The sequence below is a fragment of the Callospermophilus lateralis genome, chromosome 9 (assembly GCF_048772815.1).
Source record: "Callospermophilus lateralis isolate mCalLat2 chromosome 9, mCalLat2.hap1, whole genome shotgun sequence".
Taxonomy (NCBI): domain Eukaryota; kingdom Metazoa; phylum Chordata; class Mammalia; order Rodentia; family Sciuridae; genus Callospermophilus; species Callospermophilus lateralis.
The window spans coordinates 52,781,257-52,799,930 of NC_135313.1; the positions used below are offsets into that span (position 1 = coordinate 52,781,257).

At 35.9% G+C, this 18,674-nt stretch overlaps 1 protein-coding gene across 1 annotated transcript in view; it reads left to right on the top strand.

Moving 5' to 3' along the window:
* Window positions 1-18,674, top strand: part of Ccdc141 (coiled-coil domain containing 141) — a 183,373-nt gene that overhangs the window by 42,948 nt on the left and 121,751 nt on the right. The window contains exons 4-6 of the mRNA XM_076866268.1: window positions 2,688-2,879; window positions 5,213-5,321; window positions 11,494-11,747. Coding sequence (XP_076722383.1) covers window positions 2,688-2,879; window positions 5,213-5,321; window positions 11,494-11,747 — 555 coding nt within the window. The remainder of the gene's footprint in view (window positions 1-2,687; window positions 2,880-5,212; window positions 5,322-11,493; window positions 11,748-18,674) is intronic.

The window sequence follows — 18,674 nt, forward strand, 5'->3', positions numbered from 1 at the left end:
CTCCCTTTATCATTTCTTATAGGATAGAGATATATTCTCTCAGTTCTTGTTTGTGAGTGTTTGTAGATTTTCTGGATACTATACTTTCAGATGGCAATTTTTTCCCTTTAGTTCTATGAAAATCTCATGCCACTTCCTCCTGACTAGTAAAGTTTCTAATGAGATGTCTGCTGTAATACCCTTATGGGTTATTTTTGTTGTTGTTGTTTTCTCTTAATGCTTTGAGAACCTTCTCTTTGTGTTTTAGTATAAAGTCTCGATTATAATATGTCTGGATGTAGACTTGGTTGAGTTGAACCTGATAGGGACCTTTGCCCTTTCTGTACCTAATTTTTGTACCCTTCTCTAAGTCTGAGAAATTTTTTTTTAAATATCTCTTTGAATAAGCTTTCTACCCCTTTGGCATTCTCTAGTCCCCTTTGAAACCCAATAATCTGACTAATGCTCTTTTAATTCTGTTCTAAAGTTATCATAGATTTTCTTTATTCCTCTTGTTTCTTTTTTTTCTCCTTAATCTCTGTATTTTGAAGTAGCCTGTCTTCAGACTCACTAATTCTTCTGTTTGATCTATCTTACTATTGATGCCTTCTACCATTTTTATGATTCTACTTAGTGTAATTTTCAGCTCAAAGATTTCTGTTTAAATTTTAAAAATTGCTTCCATATCTCTGTTAAGTTTCTCTGTTAAAGTATTGAATCATTTCTCTGTGTTTACTTGAAACTTTTTGAGTTTATTTAAATAAATGTTTTAACTTCTCCATCTGGGAGTTTGCCCATATTAGTTACTATGTGGTCAGTGTATGGCATGAATTAGGTGAGGTCATGGTTTCTTGAAAGCATTTTATACTTGGTGTATGACATGGACTGGGCATTGAGGGATTAAATATTCCATTCTTCTTAATCTGGATTTGTATTTGTTTATCTTTCCCCCTCAATTTTTGATTTATTTTGTTTCATTTTTCAATAATTTAGACTTGAATATTTAATTACTTTATTTTTTCTTTAAAAGCAAGTTTGTCAAAAGCTATATTTTTTCTAAGCATTAATTTAGTTGTATACCTTAAGACTTTGAATATAGTAACTTCATTATTATTTTCTCTAAACTGTTTAAAATTATAATGATTATTATATATTTGCTTTAAGAATAATTCTTCAAAGTTTTTTTAAATTTCCAAAATTATTTGTTTTATTATCCAGGCTTTATATCATTTATATTTATTACAATGTGGTCTGACTGTTTGCACCTTCTTGAAATATTTCCATGCTATAACTGGAAAGTTCATGAGTGCCTTATCTTTTTTTCTTCATATTTTTTAAAACCAGAACATTAACTGTATGACTAATTGTTGAATCTCTCAAGAGTAACAGATGCTACAACAGCTGCCCTTTTGAGTTTAGATTTGTTCCTTCATGGAATCCGTGCTGGAATCTGCAACACGCAATTTTTAGGTGCCTCCTTAGAGCAATCCTGCGCTTTGACTAAACTTGCTCTTGAACTTGGCAGGGCAGTCACAACTTGCTAGAGGTCATCTCCTGAAGGTGGCAGGCCCTAGAGCCTGGGCAGCCAGCCGGCATGTGCATTTTATACAGCCTTTCCATCTCCCTTTTCTACCATGGAGACTAAAGAGCAAGTGCCTTATCTGTGCTGTAGATTATACTATTTATCAATATAAAAAGGCATTCTTTAATCCTGAATGATTTTTGGTTTGTTTCTAATTTATCTGATATTAATATTGCTAGTCCTGTTTTTTGTTTTGCTTGTTTCTGCCTGTTCTATCTCATCTCTATTTTCAAATATTATTTCTTTTTAGTTTAAGGATAGCTCAAGAAAAAATATAAATTAGTTGAATTTTGATGCTTTGTTGTTTCACTCACTTTAATGATATTTATTTTTTAGTTGAAAACTTCATGTTTTTACTGATATTTAATATATTCCCATCATTGCATTTGGTTTTGTGTAAGTGTCCTGATAAATGTGCTCTTACTACTTTTGTTTTCTTTGTTACATTTTGCCTGATCATATTTGTAATGCCTTCCTACTAATTTGAATCTTTGTTTTGTTGCTAACTTCAAGAGTGAAACAGAATCTATGGAATGGTCCTCTTATCTCTCAGTGAGACACTTTTGTAAGCGCATGTTCCCTTCCTCCTCCATAGTTTGTTCAAACAATTCATAACGTTGGTTACAGATTCTCTAATTTTTACAATATGAAGAATTTATTCTTAATATTTACATGAAGTTTTATAAACATACTAACAACTAACTGACAGTAACTCAAAATAAACAGTAAGTTTTGTTGGGCTCATTTCTCATAACTTTATTCTTGATTACTCTTCTGGATGTCTTCCAATTAGTTTTCTTATTTTTATTTATTTATTTAGAAATGTGAGATCTAGCTCAATAATCTATAACTCCAGGAGTGTAGGCATGCAACTTTGATGAACCTCTACAGTATTTAGTATTATGTATTTAGTATTTAGTATTATGTATTTAGTATTTAGTATTATGCTCTCTGGCTGTCCACAATCTCCACTGCTCCTCCTTGCCTACACAACAGATTGTGCAAATTCTCTCCTCAATCTTCTCAAGCTACTTACAGTTTCAACTATCCAAGTGTTTAAGCCATGCTACTGTGTTCTTGCATTGGGTGACACTCTGCCTATGCCTTGTTTTTCTCCTGGACTTAGGCTTTGGAAGATCGGGTGTGGGAACTCTTGCAGGAGGCAGACAAGACAGCTGAAGAGAACAAGAATCAGAGTCAGGTCTATGACGCCATGGCCCAGACCTTGGGTGAAGCGTGGGCAGCCCTGGTCTCCATGCTTGAAAGAAGAAGGGAACTCCTTAGGTTGACCTGTGAATTTTTTGAAAATGCCTTGGAGGTTTGTATTTGAAAATAATTCTCCCTTTTCCACACCAAAGCCAATAAATAGCACTCTTGAAAATGTTTTATTTCCACAAATAGACATTGCCATTGGATTTTTTAAAATGGCAGAATAACAAAGATATATACATTTAAGAGAATACATTTAAGTTTTTAAATTAAAAAAATAAATAAAATATTAAGTAAAGTGGGTACCCTTAGTCTTAAGTCATTTTGATTTTATTTCCTCTTTAGAAGATACTAATGCAGTTACCAATCAAACAATCAAACAATTACCATTAATTACAACTAATAGGGTCATTAGGAAATGCTGGTTTAAAGCATTCTTGTTTACTAAAAGTGGAAGGATAAAATTCTTCTGCTGATTAAAAAAAAATAATCACAGAATGTCTCATAGAACACTTAGCTTATAAAGTTAGCACTTTATAGAGTATTTTTCTAATGCATATATTGTTAGTTTTCTGTAGTTTAAGCTCATTAAAATACAAGGGAAGGAAAAAGTACTGGATCTAAGAAGGTCATTTCCCCTATAATTTTTCTTGAATTCTGTAATTTTTTTTTGAGGCTCCAGATTTCAAAATGTGAGCCTCAAAGAACATTTTCAAAAGAAGTGTTGTATTTGGTATAAGCCAGTTACAGGAAATTTCACTTTTAACTTCTCTGTCAAGTGGCAGCACATTCGTTCTGATGGGATAGTACTGCTTCATTATGATAAAGCACTAGCTTTGAAAAATATGACATTTTTAAATGGAAAATTCAGAGCTTAAATCCAAAATAATGAAGCAAAGAAGATTAGTAGCAGAACATAAGAATTGAGGTAGACAATCTCATGCATCATGAAGTCGTTTAAAAGCCATAAGGAGGAGCAAAAACCTTGTTGCAACTTCCAAGTTTTGCTCTCCACAATTTGAACACTGAAGTCCAACTCCAAGTTACTTTACAGATCTTCTTGGGGAAAAGTTCCACACAATCATCTTTCTTGAAAAGAAATAAACTAGCTGAAATACATCTACAGAAGCCAAATTACAGATGTAGCTGATTCATTCTGTCCTAGTAAGGGGAGTACAGGTGTCAACTGCCTCCAAACTCAGCTCCTCTGAGTACAGGAAATGATTTCTCTAACATTAGGCTCAATATTTGCTTCTCACTGTGTTTTAGTGTTAATGCTAGCTAATTTTCTCCATGATGTGGAAATTACTTCCAGATTCCACATGGAGTCAAAGGAAATATTAAGTCAAACCATTTCAACCCAGCATTTCTTATTCTTTTACTTGAGTGAGCATTTGTTGGATCTAGTGAAATGACTGAATGTTTCTGTATTACCCTAATTCCAATTTTCGGACCAGCTCCTGTATACTGTTGAGGCTCCATTTGTATACCAAGCAGTTTTTATTAGTAATACAAAAGAAGAGCGTGAAATTAATATCAAGCTCTTTGAAAAGTGTCACCTGTTTGCAACTTCTGCCCTGAACAAGCTGTAGAAAGAGGAAAAATATAACTTTTAGGTGGAGAAAAGAAAATATCTGTAAGTTAGTAGAACATTAAGGCTAATTTTTCAAGTATTATTTGCTTATTGGTTTATTTTTAAAAATTTGAATAAGCATTAAAAGTACAGAGATAAGTTATACAGTGACTTTAAAACTTATCATAATGTTCTATGAGGGAAAAAAAAAAACAAATCACCTGTGATGGTCATTCATTTTTTCTCTTTGAAGATTATTTTCACTATTTCTCACGAAGGTGCCCCTTTGTTGTATACCTGTTCAGGCTACTTCCTGTATAAATATATATATTTTGTTGTGTACTAACAAGGGGATTAGACTAAAACTTGTATTTTTCATTTCTAAGTTTAATCATTGTGTGGGGGGGACTATATTTAAGCCTTCTCTGAGTTTTTTTTTAAGTTAAATTTACTCATAAGTACTGGCTAGCCAAGCTTTTGTTGGTTTTCCTTTGCAAACTTTCTGCTGATTCTTTCAGACACTTCCTTAGAATGTTGAAAGTGATTGAATTTATTACATAGGATGCAATGATTTTGGTTGAAAAATTGAATAGACTTCTGAACAGTAAATAAGTTCGTCTATTTCAACATATAGGGAATATTTCTTGATATAAGAGAAATCTAAAGGAAGGAGAGGGACTGTGACACTTTGTAAACATGCAAACACCCACTCACAAAAACAGCCCAAACCAGCACACACTCACACATACCACTGCAGAAACACACATGGCCAGCTAGGCCTTTAATTCATCAAATCACTCACAGATAACAATAAGATTCATTTTGATTTTGATTGATTTCTTATATCTTCCTTTATGTTTATGTTGTAGTTTGCTATTAAAATAGACCAAACTGAAGATTTCCTCCAGAGTCCTCATGAGTTTGAAAGTGCTGAGTCTTTACAATCACTTCTTCAGCTTCATGAACATCACGCCAAAGGCAAGAGATATGTTTATTCTTCACATAAACTCTTAAAATTTTCCAAAGATGTTAATAATATAGATGCTTATGTACAACAGCATGCTTTAACTCATCTTGTTATGTAGACCCCCAACTTGTTCCCAAAAAGGATAAGTAAAGCTTTATTTGTGGTTACCTTCTGAAAGCAAGCACTAATTGTAAATGATTCTAAGAGAATGCAGAGGAAGAGCCTCTGGAAGATTCCTTACCTGGTCTTTTAGTTTTAATTCTTGAGGAAAGAGGCCGTTTTCACCTTGTTCATCATTTTATCCTTGCATCTAACAATGTGGATGGTGGGTCCTAAATACTTGTTGGTTAAATTCAGTGAATATTCCTTTTAAGTGCTAATAAATGAAAACCAGTCTTTTAAATAGCCACTTTGAATAAAGAAAATTCCTCTCTCATTATTGCAGAAAAAAAGTAGTGAGCTTCTTCCAGATACAAGTAATAAAGCATTACACAAAAAGATTTCCAATTTCCTCGGCACAGCTCTGAAGATAGTCTAATTGTTACATCAATTTGTATGCCAGGCCTCTCCTCTAACCCTCTGCCAAATTTGGGAATGGCCAGTACTAGGACAAGGAAGGTATTTGTGGAAGAGTAGTTATTTGCTATCATCTTTGGGGAAGTAGGGTAGATAAATACATAGGGAAAGTCACTTCTGCCTAATGTGTCTTCTAATTAAAACTAAGTATGAATGAAATGACTTTTAGCTCCACAAATTTGATGATGTTAGAGAAGAATAAAGAACGTTTTCAAATCCACAAACATGTATTGTGTTTATATTCATTCTCCACAGGACCTAGATCATTATGATCAATTATGTACCATAACTTTTCCCAAACCGAAAGACTAAAGAATTCAATATTTCCTGTGTAAATTCTTATGAGAATCTATGAAATACATACATACAATTCTAACTGATTATTATTCTGTACAACCGATCACTAACAAGAATCATAAACATCAAAAGATTCAGCACTAAAGCAGCCGCTATCCATTATTTACATGACAGCCACAATTTAGCTGCCCACCCTACAGGGGGTGAGCAGAATCACATGACATTCTTTCCCAGAGACTGGAAAGTGAATTGAGTCTAGTTAACTGAGGTGGGTTCTTGGTCTCAATTCAGTCTTTATCCAATCAGCATGATCTTCATACAGCAATTTTACTCCTGGAAATCTGAGAGTGACTGATACTTTTGATGAAAAGGTTCATTACTGAAGCAATAAAATGAAGCTTTCCAGAGGGATGGGGGCTTATGGAAGTAGAAAATTTCCCAGAAACATTGAGAGATGGAGCTGGAAGGGGGTGAAGTAGTCTAAACATTGTATTCTTGCTCCGGTTGGCTCCTACAAGGTTGGCAGATGTGCAGCACAGCAAGCTAGTTTACATGGGTGTGCACTGCTTGATTGGAGGCCATAGGCTACACTGCTGGCATCCAGCTGACAGGGGATTGCTTTTCAGGGGTATTGTGTTTCAGTGTCCACCTGGCCTTCTCTTAGTCTGAAAAGAAGGATAAAAATGCTAGCTGAAGACAGGAAACTTGCTTTATTTTTGTGACAACAAAATATTCTTCCATCCTGATGAGAAGCTTACCAGAACCCTTTTGTGCCCCCTTTTTTGTGATACTAGAAGCCCAAGGATTACACAGGGGCTGGTCAAGATACCTGGTTCTAATTCATATGCCTCATGATAGTTCAAGTACTTTGTTTTCATAGAATGGGAGTTGATTAAACATAATCATCAACTGATTCAGTGGGATATGATTAAGATGAGCTGATTTGAAGTACATATTAATGGATGAAACTCCAGTTTGTAGTTAAGGGCTTCATATTTGTTATCTTTAAATTTAAGGAAATGAAGTATAAGTATAGTTGGCAGTCGTAATACATCTCTGATATGTCGATCAGTTGAGTAGTACAGAGAATGTTGGGATGGCAAAAGCTAATACTGTAACTGGGAACCATGATCTAACTTACTCCTCGTAGTCTGCTCACTTCAGTTAGCTTCTCCTGTGCCTTTTTGTAATTGATCAATGCTCAGGCTGCATTGTTTGTGAGAAGCTTATCCTGTAACATTGCAGAGGTCAGAACAGCAGGAACAAGTTGAAGTTTCTGCCCTCTGGAATGTTACAGAATAAGCCTGTTCCTCCACAAGACAGTCCTTAAAATAGTTGAGAACTAACATTCTTCTCTTGTCTTCTCTCCTTTGGGCTACACAAGCCTAGCTAGTTAAAGTCTTTTCCAGCAAGCATGGTTTCCATAGTAAACCTGGCTACCAACCTGGTCATCCTCAATTCAGCCACACATAATTAAACAGTGTTTTCCAAGCCTGGAGCTGGTGAGAAACCTAGAGCCATGTGTTTGGGGAGTGCACACACTTTGGCCTCAGGAAGCCAGTGGTTCAAGCAGGGCAGGTACCTGCTTGTCACACTCTTCTATGCTTCCTCTGAGTGTCTCTTGTATACCACCCTGCTCACTGTGTAGAAATAACTTATTTCCTTACTTATCTTTATCACCAGATTGGGAGACCCTGGGTGGCAGGGATTAGAGCATCTCTGCGCCTCCTGAACTTTAGATAGCTTCCAACCCAAAGTGTATTTCTTTTTGTTGTTGTTGTTGTTGTTGTTGTTTTAGAGAGAGAATTTTTTAATATTAATTTTTTAGTTTTTTTTTGGCAAGACACAACATCTTTGTTTGTATGTGGTGCTGAGGATCGAACCCGGGTTACACGCATGCCAGGAGAGCGCGCTACCACTTGAGCCACATCCCCAGCCCCAAAGTGTATTTCTCATTGAATGTTTCTTGTATTTAATTCCAATGGAAGGCATGGCAGAATGATGAAAAAGTAAGCAATAAACAAGGTACTACAGGGATGTTCAGGAGGAGAATAGTTACTTTAATTTTGATCACAGCTGTACCCTCTACCTGTAACGCAGGGAGAATCTTATTACTCCATTGTCACAGATTTTAAATAGATATAGTCTCATGGGGGTCCGTCACACTGTTATCTTTACTTTTGAATACATTTCAAAATGCTCATTAAGTAAGTTTAAGAAAAAAAAACATCTTCTTGAGAAATATTTCAGAATATTTTAAAATTTATTGGGAAGAAATATCATCTGTGGTCTCAGTGACCTTGATGACTATGGTCTTGATACTTTTTTGAAAGCACTAATTTGGGCAAGTTTTTAATAACTATTAAGCCCACCTAACTTGTTTACCTCCTTCACTAATTTAAATTGATTATTTATACCTAATAATTATGGCAAACCATATAGATATTAGTATAAAATGTACTTTAGTATCACTTTTTTGGAGGGGGTACTGAAGATTGAACTCAGAGGCACTTGACTACTGAGCTGCATCCCCAGCCCTGTGTATTTTATTTAGAGATAGGGTCTCAGTGAATTGCTTAGCACCTTGCTGTTGCTGAGGCTGGCCTTAAGCCTGTGATCCTCCTGCCTTTGCCTCCCAAGCCAGTGAGATAAGTATCACTTTTTTAATATGACAAAATTAATCTAACCAATTAAGCATTGAAAATTTTACTGAATGTTTATCAACTTCACACCATAAGGTAAGTAGGGTTTTTTTTTAAATTTAATTTTATTTTGTGTGCTGGGGATTGAACCCAGTGGTGCTTAACTACCACTTTTAATTTTTTATTTTGAGATATGGTCTCTCTAAGTTGCTTAGAGCCGTACTAAATTGCTGGGGCTGGCTTTGAACTTGCAATCCTCCTGCCTCGGTCTCTGTAACCCCTTGTTTTTGGGATTACAGGCATGTGCCACTGAGACCAGCTAGTAGGGTTTTATATATGCCAAAATGTGTAATCTTTCCAATAAACAAACTGTAGAGCTTTTGTATTCTTGAAGGTCACCATATAGCTAGATGGTTTACCGTGAAGAAAAATATGTCATTTGGTATGACTAACTAACTGATGGAATAAATAACTAGGGAAATGTAGACTATAAAAAGATGTGAGTATAAGGAACTGACAGAGGAAGGCCAAGGGAACTGGCAGAGTGAACTGAGGGAGGAATTGGTCCATTTAGGTGACCAGCAGGTAGCTGGTAATAGGCTGATGCAGCCTCAAATTACCTTTGGCTCTGGCGAATGTATGTGTAGAGCAATGTGGTTGTGGTTATATTATTTTGACAGAAACCCCGACAGAAAACTAAAAAAAATAAAAATAAAAAAATAAAAGAATGTAAATTGAAATTTTGGCTAATTATATGTATTTCAAAGGGCCAGTTCAGTATGATTTGATCTACTGTCAGTTTGCAATACCCTGAATCCCTAAAGTTGTGCTTCTCTCCCTTATTTGAAAAGTCGAATGTGTGAGATTAGACATATGGGTACTTTGTTGCCTAATCAGATTTTCCGTGTGTGTGTGTGTGTGTGTGTGTGTGTGTGTAGCTGTTCAAAATATCATAACAAGCTCTTCAATGCAAAGGAAAAAAATTCTTTCTTTTTCCATATACAAAAGTAAACTCACTCATCCTGATTACTACATTGTTTGCAAAATTATGTCTATATAAATTTATGACCCTCTATAACCTGTTTCACCTTGTTTCTCCTGCTGTTTCTTTTACTTCCTCATAACAAACTTGTTTTAGACAATAGGTCTTTTGGTGTTGTTTTATTTTGTTTTGTTTTTTACATATCCCTTCCCCTGCTGCTATCTTAGTAATGTTTTCTTCTGTGTTACCTTTTCATCATTGTGACCAAAATACCTGAAAAGAACAACTTAGAGGAAAAAAACTTGATTTGGGCTCACAGTTTCAGAAGTCTCATTCCATGGTCCTGAGATGAGGCAGGACTTCATGGAGGAAGAGGTGTGGCAGAGGAAAGCTGCTCGCACAGGGAAGCCAGGGACGAGGGGTGGGGGAAGGGAGAGCCAGGGACAAGATATAGTCCCCAAGGGCATTCACCCAGCCTAGTGACCTACTTTCTCTAGCCATGAGAAAATTATACATATAATAATACATGTATATGTATATAATTATACAAATACCTATGTATAATTACCACCCAGTAGTTCATTCAAATGATTAATCAATCAAATAGATTAATCAACTGATGAGGTACAGTTCCCATGATCTAATAATTGCCTAGTAGCCTTCTTTCTATAACTTGCTATACTGGGGACCATGCTGCTAAAGCATGAGCTTTTCAGAGAACATTTCAAATCTAACAGCTTCCATTTCTTTGTTCAAGAAAATGAATTTCAATGTTCTCCCTGACTTTTTAAATTTAAATTCTCCTATACTTCTGTTCTAGTTCAAATCGTTAGTGTTTCATTTGTTTATTTGTATTTGTGACTCGCAAATTACCCAGGGAACATAATCACACCCTTCTTGCTTGGAGATACTATTATATTAGTATGTTCTAGTACTATTATCTAATATTTTAATAGATAGATGTTACTTAAACCTACAATGTAATTTACTTCAAAGATCACAAACTTATAGCCAATTTGACAGGTAAATATGCTTTATCTTGTGGGGAGTTTTAATTAAAAATATACAAAGTATAAAACATTAAAAATCAGAAGCTTTTCCATACAAATCTATAGTTATAACTCTTTTAAAAATTGGAAGCCGTATCAGCACTGCAACCATATTCTCTCATGTCAACAATTGGCTGGAACTGAGTGAAAACTGACCCCATTAGACTGAGCGAGTTTTTCCACCTTGTCATAGTCCTAGACATTGAAACAGCTGGCCATAACCTTCACAGGGTGTTTGGCCATGACAGGTATTACCTTTTTAACCTCATATTTAGTTCAACAAACTCGGAATACAGAATACTCCAGGGAGGGTTGGCACAATAACCAGCATCACAGCACTAAAAACAGTGAACCATACCAAAATTCCACCATCCTTCCATGGCCTACACTGAATCATGCTAATGCTCAACTTTAGCATCTAACATCTGGCAGTTAGGGCTGTAGCAATGGTTAGGCCAGGGTGTTTGACTATTTCAAGTTTGTAAACAGTTTATGTTTACACATTTAAATTTCTTGCAGTGTGGCTTGTTATTACTATTAAAGCTATATGCGTTTAAAATTATGTGAAGAATCCAAATATTACTACATAAAAGCTTGCTTATATCATTATCTTGTTTTCTTTTTAATTTTCTTCTAGAACTCTTATCGCGATCTCTAGCCCTTTTAAACAAAAGCCAGCAACTCACTGACTTCATAGAGAAATTCAAGTGTGATGGACCTACTGTGAGTTCCGAGTTGATCCAGGGAGCTCAGAGCAGCTGTCTGAAGATTGACAGCCTTCTTGAACTTCTGCAAGACAGGAGAAGGCAGCTAGACAAGTACCTGCAGCAGCAGCGGCAAGAGTTGGGTCAGATTCTGCAGATATGTCTGTGGGACCAACAAGAAAACCAGGTAACCCAATGGGCACTGGCTGATATCCTGCCTCTGCTAACTGGTCATATGTGGATTAGCCATACCCTGGGGCAGGGTCTCTGTTGTTATAGTCAAATCCTTTTATTTTTGATCCAAAAGGCTTTCTTCCAAACTACCATGTTGTTTTCCTAAGTAAGTATGAATGAAAAAAGAAACAATTTTTATTTACTGTCATTATAATATTGATTTTGTGAATGGGAGAACACTTACAGGCAGTTTTGAAAATGACTGTGTTTTACTGTTGGGTTCTCTTTCTCACCTCTTTCCAGGTCACTACTGCCAGGCACAATTTTTTTTTTTTTTTTTTTTTTTTTTTTTTTTTGCAGTCCTGAAATGTTAATAGTACTTTTCTAAAAAGTTGGAGAAACATGAGGGTGCTGCTGAATTGTGCTAGATTGCTGTGATTATTATTTTAAAAAGTCTGTAACCTCAAAATAGAAGAATGGTCTGATGTCAGTAAAGAAATCTGACCTTGGCCAGTGGCTGAATGCTCGGTGGTTAGAGGGCCTGGGAGGTGTGTAGGCTCTTTAGAACTCACTACCCAGGCTGCAGGCAAAACTCTGATCAGCCATTGATACGTTTATGAGGTATTCCTTTCATCTCAGTAATTTGAGGGTAAGTGTGGACAGAATTCTCTTTGCAAACCCCCAACTGATATAGATGGTATATTTATTGCAACATTTCTGATTGTCTCAATTCTGTGCTCAAATCTATGAATATTAAGGGGAAAGGATTAAGAGAAAGGATACAGAGAGAGATCTCCTGGTTGGATGCACAGGAAAGGGGTCTTTTTACATGTTTTCTTTTTCTTTAACACAAATTGGAAAGACAGACTTATAACTGGAAGCAAATACTTGTTCTTATTTCAAGCTGGAAAAATGAGACCTTAGATGATGACTAACATTTCAACTAATAAGTATTGAGTGCCTACTGTATGCCAGGACCTATTATAAATGCTGGAGACACACTAGACACAAGGCATTTTCCTCTATAAGTTTTCCTTCTAATGTATTTCTCTACTTTAGCATTATTGACAGTTGGTGCTAGGTAATCCCTTGTTGTGGGGGTCTGTGCTGTGCACTCTAGGACATTAACCCTGACCTCTGATAACTAGCAACTCGTGAAACATCCTCAGTTATGACAACCACAAATGTCACCACATTGCCAGATGTCTCCCAGGGGGCAAAACTACCCTCAGTTAAGAACTGTCATTCAAATGTGAAGAGAAAATCATGAAATATATAAGTGGGGTAAAAAGTGCTTTAAAAAAAACAAATAAGACAATGAATTTGGACATGCATTGCTCTGCTATTAGATAACCCTCTCCCAGGAGGTGACATACAGCAGAGGCAAATGTCCACCCTCCAGTCATAGACTCTGCCACATTGCATTTCTTCCTAAGCTACTTCTGCCTTGGCCAACCAGCTCGTGTCCTGATTTTGCTGTGCATTACCTGTCCACCCCACCTACCCCACAATTCGGTTCTTGTGGCCCTTCACCTTTTGTTACTCAGAGTACTGTTGTCCAGTGCAATAGTCTTTTACGGATGATTTCGGCATAACGAAGAAAATCAATGCCTGGGACAAGAATCAATATAAAATTGTCAGACAACCATTTCTAAATTTCCTTGTCCTCCCTCTCTTAAGTGGGCTCTCTCTCAGCCTCTCCTAACTCCTACCCACCACCATGTTCCCAGAGCTTTTTAATCCTCAATCTCACTGATTCAAATTAACAGAGACTTTCTCTCTCCAAAGGAAAGTCTCATCCAAGAGGTTTCCCAATGCAGAAGCATCTACAGTAAGTTTTATTTATTCATAAGATAGCGATTTTTGCCTTCCTGCTTCATGACTGTGGCAATTATCACTCACTTGGATCCTCTGCAGTTAAAGGAAAAGAAAGAAAAGCAAGGGAATCACATGAAAATTCAGGATGAATTTTCAAATTCAAATTCCAAATGAACATTCTAACCCAATGTGATGTTGAAGGGAAATCTGGATCTCTGCCAACCTTAGAAAACTTAAAGATGTCTCATATTAACTGAAGTGAGGTATTGTAGAAGCTTTCTGATTTGGTGAATTCTCTAACTTATCAGTCTTCAGCTTTCCTTTTCATTTTTTTTATTTAAAGGGGGGGTGATTTTTAGGGTGTAGTGTTAAAATACATTTTATTTCACAGCAAAATTGAGCAGAAGGTAGAAGTTTCCCATGCACCCCGCCCCACAGCCTCCCACATTATCAGCTTCTCCTACCAGGGGTCACATTTGTTACAATTCATATATTCCCATTAACACATTTTTTTATTCCCCAGAGTCCATCATTGATATTAGGATCACTCTTAATGGTGTACATCTCTAGGTTTGGACAAATGCATAGTGACATGTATCCACCACTGCAGTATCATGCAGAATCACTTAATTGCCCTCAAAAATCCTCTATTTATCCTTCTCTACACAATTGCTGGCAACCCCTGATCTTTGTAATGCTACAGTAGTTTGCCTAATATCATATAGTTGGAATCACACAGTATGTAGCCTTCCTTAGATTTACTTTTGTACTAAGTAAAATGCAATCAAGTTTTCTATGTCTTCTCATGGCTTGACACCTTACATCTGTATAGGGCTGAATAATATTCCCTTATCTGGATGTACTGTAGTTTATTCCTCTTTTCACTTACTGAGGTTTTATCCAAGTTTGGGCAAGTATGTATGAAGCTCTGTAAGTATCCATGAGCAGGTTTTGGTGTACATATAAGTTTTCCATTAATTTGAGCAAATACCAAAGAGTGGTACTGATGGATAGTATGCTAAGAATGTGTTTTTACTGTCTTCCAAAATAGCTAGACTCTCTTCCTTCTCACCAGCAATGAATGAGATTTCTGTTGTTTGACATCTTTATTGGGACTTGATGTTATCACTGTTTCAGATCTTGGCTATTCTGATAGGTGGTCAGTAGTATTTTGTAGTCATTTTTAATGGGCCTCATTTTAAAATTGGAAATAGTACTCCACTCACAAGGTTGCTCTAAAGATTAAATGAAATAACATGTGTAAAATATACTGCTTACCATTTTAAGAGAAATTTAAGAAATGCCAGTTTCCTTGCCCTCACTCTCCTTGGTTAAACCTTACAACTAATAGATTCTCTCATCTAGCCCAAGTTCTTTCTCCTGGGTTTAGCATTAATGATGTTATACATATTGAGTTTTCTTAATGTCCTTAATTGTTGGATGCTTTTATGGATATAGTAAAGGCTTAAAAATGAATATTTGTGGTTATGAGAACGAGACTGATCTACCTACCTATCTTCCTTTCTCTCTCTCTTTTTGCTGTTATTATTTTTGTGATGCTGGGATTGAGTCTAGGGCCTCACTCATACTAAGCAAACATTCTGTCACTGAGCTACTTCCCCTATCCTTCTAAAATTTTGAGACAAAGTAAAGTTGTTAGGCTGAACTTGAGATCCTCTTGCCTCAGCTCCCAAGTAGCTGGGATTACAGGTGTGTGCCACTGTGCCCAGCAAGAATGGGGTTTACTTTTAGACTCCATTCCTAATAGTCCTTGAACCAGAACTAATTTAATTATAGTAATAAGAATAAATACTATGCTTCATATGATCCTTAATAAATAATGCAGTCATTTCCTTAAATATAAAATTTAGGCTCTTAATCTTAAAATGATCCCTATTAACACATCCTCTCAATAATGGCAATGACAGCAACTGGAATAATTAATAACAACTGTTGTTTCTTTGTGCTTGTTAACAGCAACAATCCTGGGGCAGCCTATTGGCTGGGTTTAAATCACCTCTTCACTACTTAGGCAATTAGGCTCAGTTTTCTCTAAAAATGTTGATAATAATAGGACCTACCTTTAAGGGTTATTAGGATGTAAAAAACAAATGCCAAATGTCTTCTTTGATATAATGAGAGCAACTAAGAACAGAGCAGGGAGGAAGAGCAGAAGGAAAAGATTAACATTAAACAGAGACATGAGTTGGGAGGGAAAGGGAAATTGCATGGAACTGGAAGGAGACCCTCATTGTTATACAAAATTATATATGAGAGGTTGTGAGGGGAATAGGAAAAAAAAACAAGGAGAGAAATGAATTACAGTAGATGGGGTAGAGAGAGAAGATGGGAGGGGAGGGAGGAGTGATAGTAGAGGATAGGAAAGGTAGCAGAATACAACAGTCACTAATATGGCATCATGTAAAAATGTGGACGTGTAACCGATGTGATTCTGCAATCTGTATTTGGGGTAAAAATGGGAGTTCATAACCCACTTGAATCTAATGTATGAAATATAATATGTCAAGAGCTTTGTAATGTGTTGAACAACCAATAAAAAAAGGGTTATTAGGATGAACCAAGAGTTATTATATGCCAAGTACTTAGGACAGTACCTGGAACACAGAAACTGGGGTATTAGTATTAGGACTTTTTAATCATCATGTCTGAAAAGGATAGTGAAGGGCCAATATGTCATTGCTCTCCTTTTCCTGCTCCCTCCACTGTCATGCTCCAGTAAAGACAGGGCTTGAGTTGAAGGTCAATTTCATTGTTTATTTTGAGTTCTTAGGGTATGATCAAATAAAGGTCACTTTTATAATCTTAGCAGCCATATTTGTTTAATGGGCACTCAGCCATATTTGTTTAATGGGCACTCTAACTTTTGTTAGAAATGTGAGGAGCTTATTATCCATGTAGATGCTTTATTAGGATTTTGGTTTACAGCCACCTTTTAGGCTTTTATCCTAACAGGGGCCTGAACACACAAGCACATACACATTTGTTGAAGGAACAAACAAATATACAAAAGTCAACTAAATTTGCCTGTATCTATTCTATTATAATCTGATTTTTATTCAGTTGAACAAATCATAGACATATTCTTATGTCAAAAGTAGAATAATTTTAACAGATACATTGTATTTTGCTAATTAAATGTAACACAATTTAAGCAACACCTTACTGATGAGTAAGTAAACCCTTCAGTTTTTCAATGTTATAAGTAATAGTCAATGCTGACCCTGTTGATAATTATGTAACAAGAAAAACATTCAAAAAAGCTAGGTAGGTATTAGCATAATTCTCTTACCTGAATTTTAAAGTTTCTCTATTCTATAGTTTTGCTAATGGTGTACTGGTACAGATGAGCAGCAGGGACACCAAAGTGAGTGAGGTCTGCAAGTAATTTAAGTTCTATGATTATCATGTTCCTGGATGATTTTCCTGATAATTCTAGAACATCGTGTGTGGAACCACTCCTCTTTGGAATGCAAAGTTTATTTTGTCAATTCCCTATCTATTTTAAAGAATCATAGAAGCTGTCAGACTTTACATGAATAAAATATCAGCTTTGTCAATCATTTTAACCACTCAAGGGGAAATTAAGTGAAGAATTAGAACAAAGATGACTGATAAATAATAATGCGAATGCCTGAGTATCTGAGGCATCTCTTCTCCTTTAGGGCCATTTGAAGGATGCATTTAGTGCTTCTTTCTCTCTAAGTGCTTCTGGCCTAATGCTTTTGAAAAAGTCAGCTAATTCACCTTTGGAGTAGAATTTAAGTGACCAGCATGATAGCAACTTAAGATTTACATCAATTCCAGAAAAAGGAGAACGAAAACAACAGATTTTCTGTCTTAATTGGGACGTGAGAGCCTGGTAAACATAATCATAGCATGTTATTTCTTTATCATTATGTTTCAGATGTAAAAATGTGTACTCGTTTTACATTGAAAGATGAGCAGCTGCCCTTTCTTTTCAGTTCCTGCAGCATCTTATTTTTCAGATAATCTGCTTCATTAATGAAAATCAGAAGCAGCTTGGAGTATTTTGTGCATAATTAATTATCTTGGCAAGAAGATTTATGAATGTAATTTTTCTCAATTGCTCCAATCAGGCATAAGTGAGCCAAACAAATATATTAAAACTAAGTTATTCATGGCCTGTTTGTATAAGACAGTGTCAAGGACATCTAGGAGAATTAAGACACAAGGGAGACAATCTTTTTTTACTATCTGGATCACATATATGTGTGTAAGATACATATTTTGGGGGGAGGGTCAGAGAGGTTGCATTCACTTGGAAGGTTTTGTGGGTTATAATTTGAGTACAGTATACATTATAATCACATAGTATATTTCCTGTCAGTAGACAATTAAAAATGATATCAAGATGGTCTACATAAAGCACAGTCTCAGGGCACCAGTCTTGTACCTGGTGGGCATCTGTAAAACTGTGTGTGTATGAACACATGTGTGCATGTATGTGCTCTCTGGTGCATGCTGCCACTTTCTAACTAGCATTTAGGGCTTGAATGGTTGGTCAGCTTAAATTGACATAATGTGTGAAATGTTAGTGTCTTTTTAAAAATTTTTCTTTGAATGTAGCTTTTTAAAAATTTTTTTTTAGTTGAAAGTGAGTACAATACCTTTTATTTATTTTTATACGGTGCTGAGGATTGGACCTTGTGCCTCATACTTGCTAGGCAAGTGCTCTACCACTGAGCTACAACCCAGCCCCTAAATGTAGTTTTCAAACAGTGTCTGGCATAAAACCAAAATAAGGGTTGAATTATCTTGGTGATACTAGAATCAATAGTTTAGTTCAGTAAAAGACAACAATATCTAACTAGCCATTTGTAGATTAAGATTTATCCCAGAATTTCATTTTGGTACATAGGCTTCTTCTAGAATTCTCTCTAAAGCATGCCAGCAGGAAATATAAAGTACCTTAATGTTGTAGGAGAAACATATAATTTAAAAAAAATTGCTAGATGTTGATGAACTTTTATTTTATTTCATTTGTTTATATGTGGTGCTGAGAATTGAACCCTGTTCCTCACACATGCTAGGCAAGCGCTCTACCACTGGGCCGCAACCCAGCCCTAAGGAACATATAATT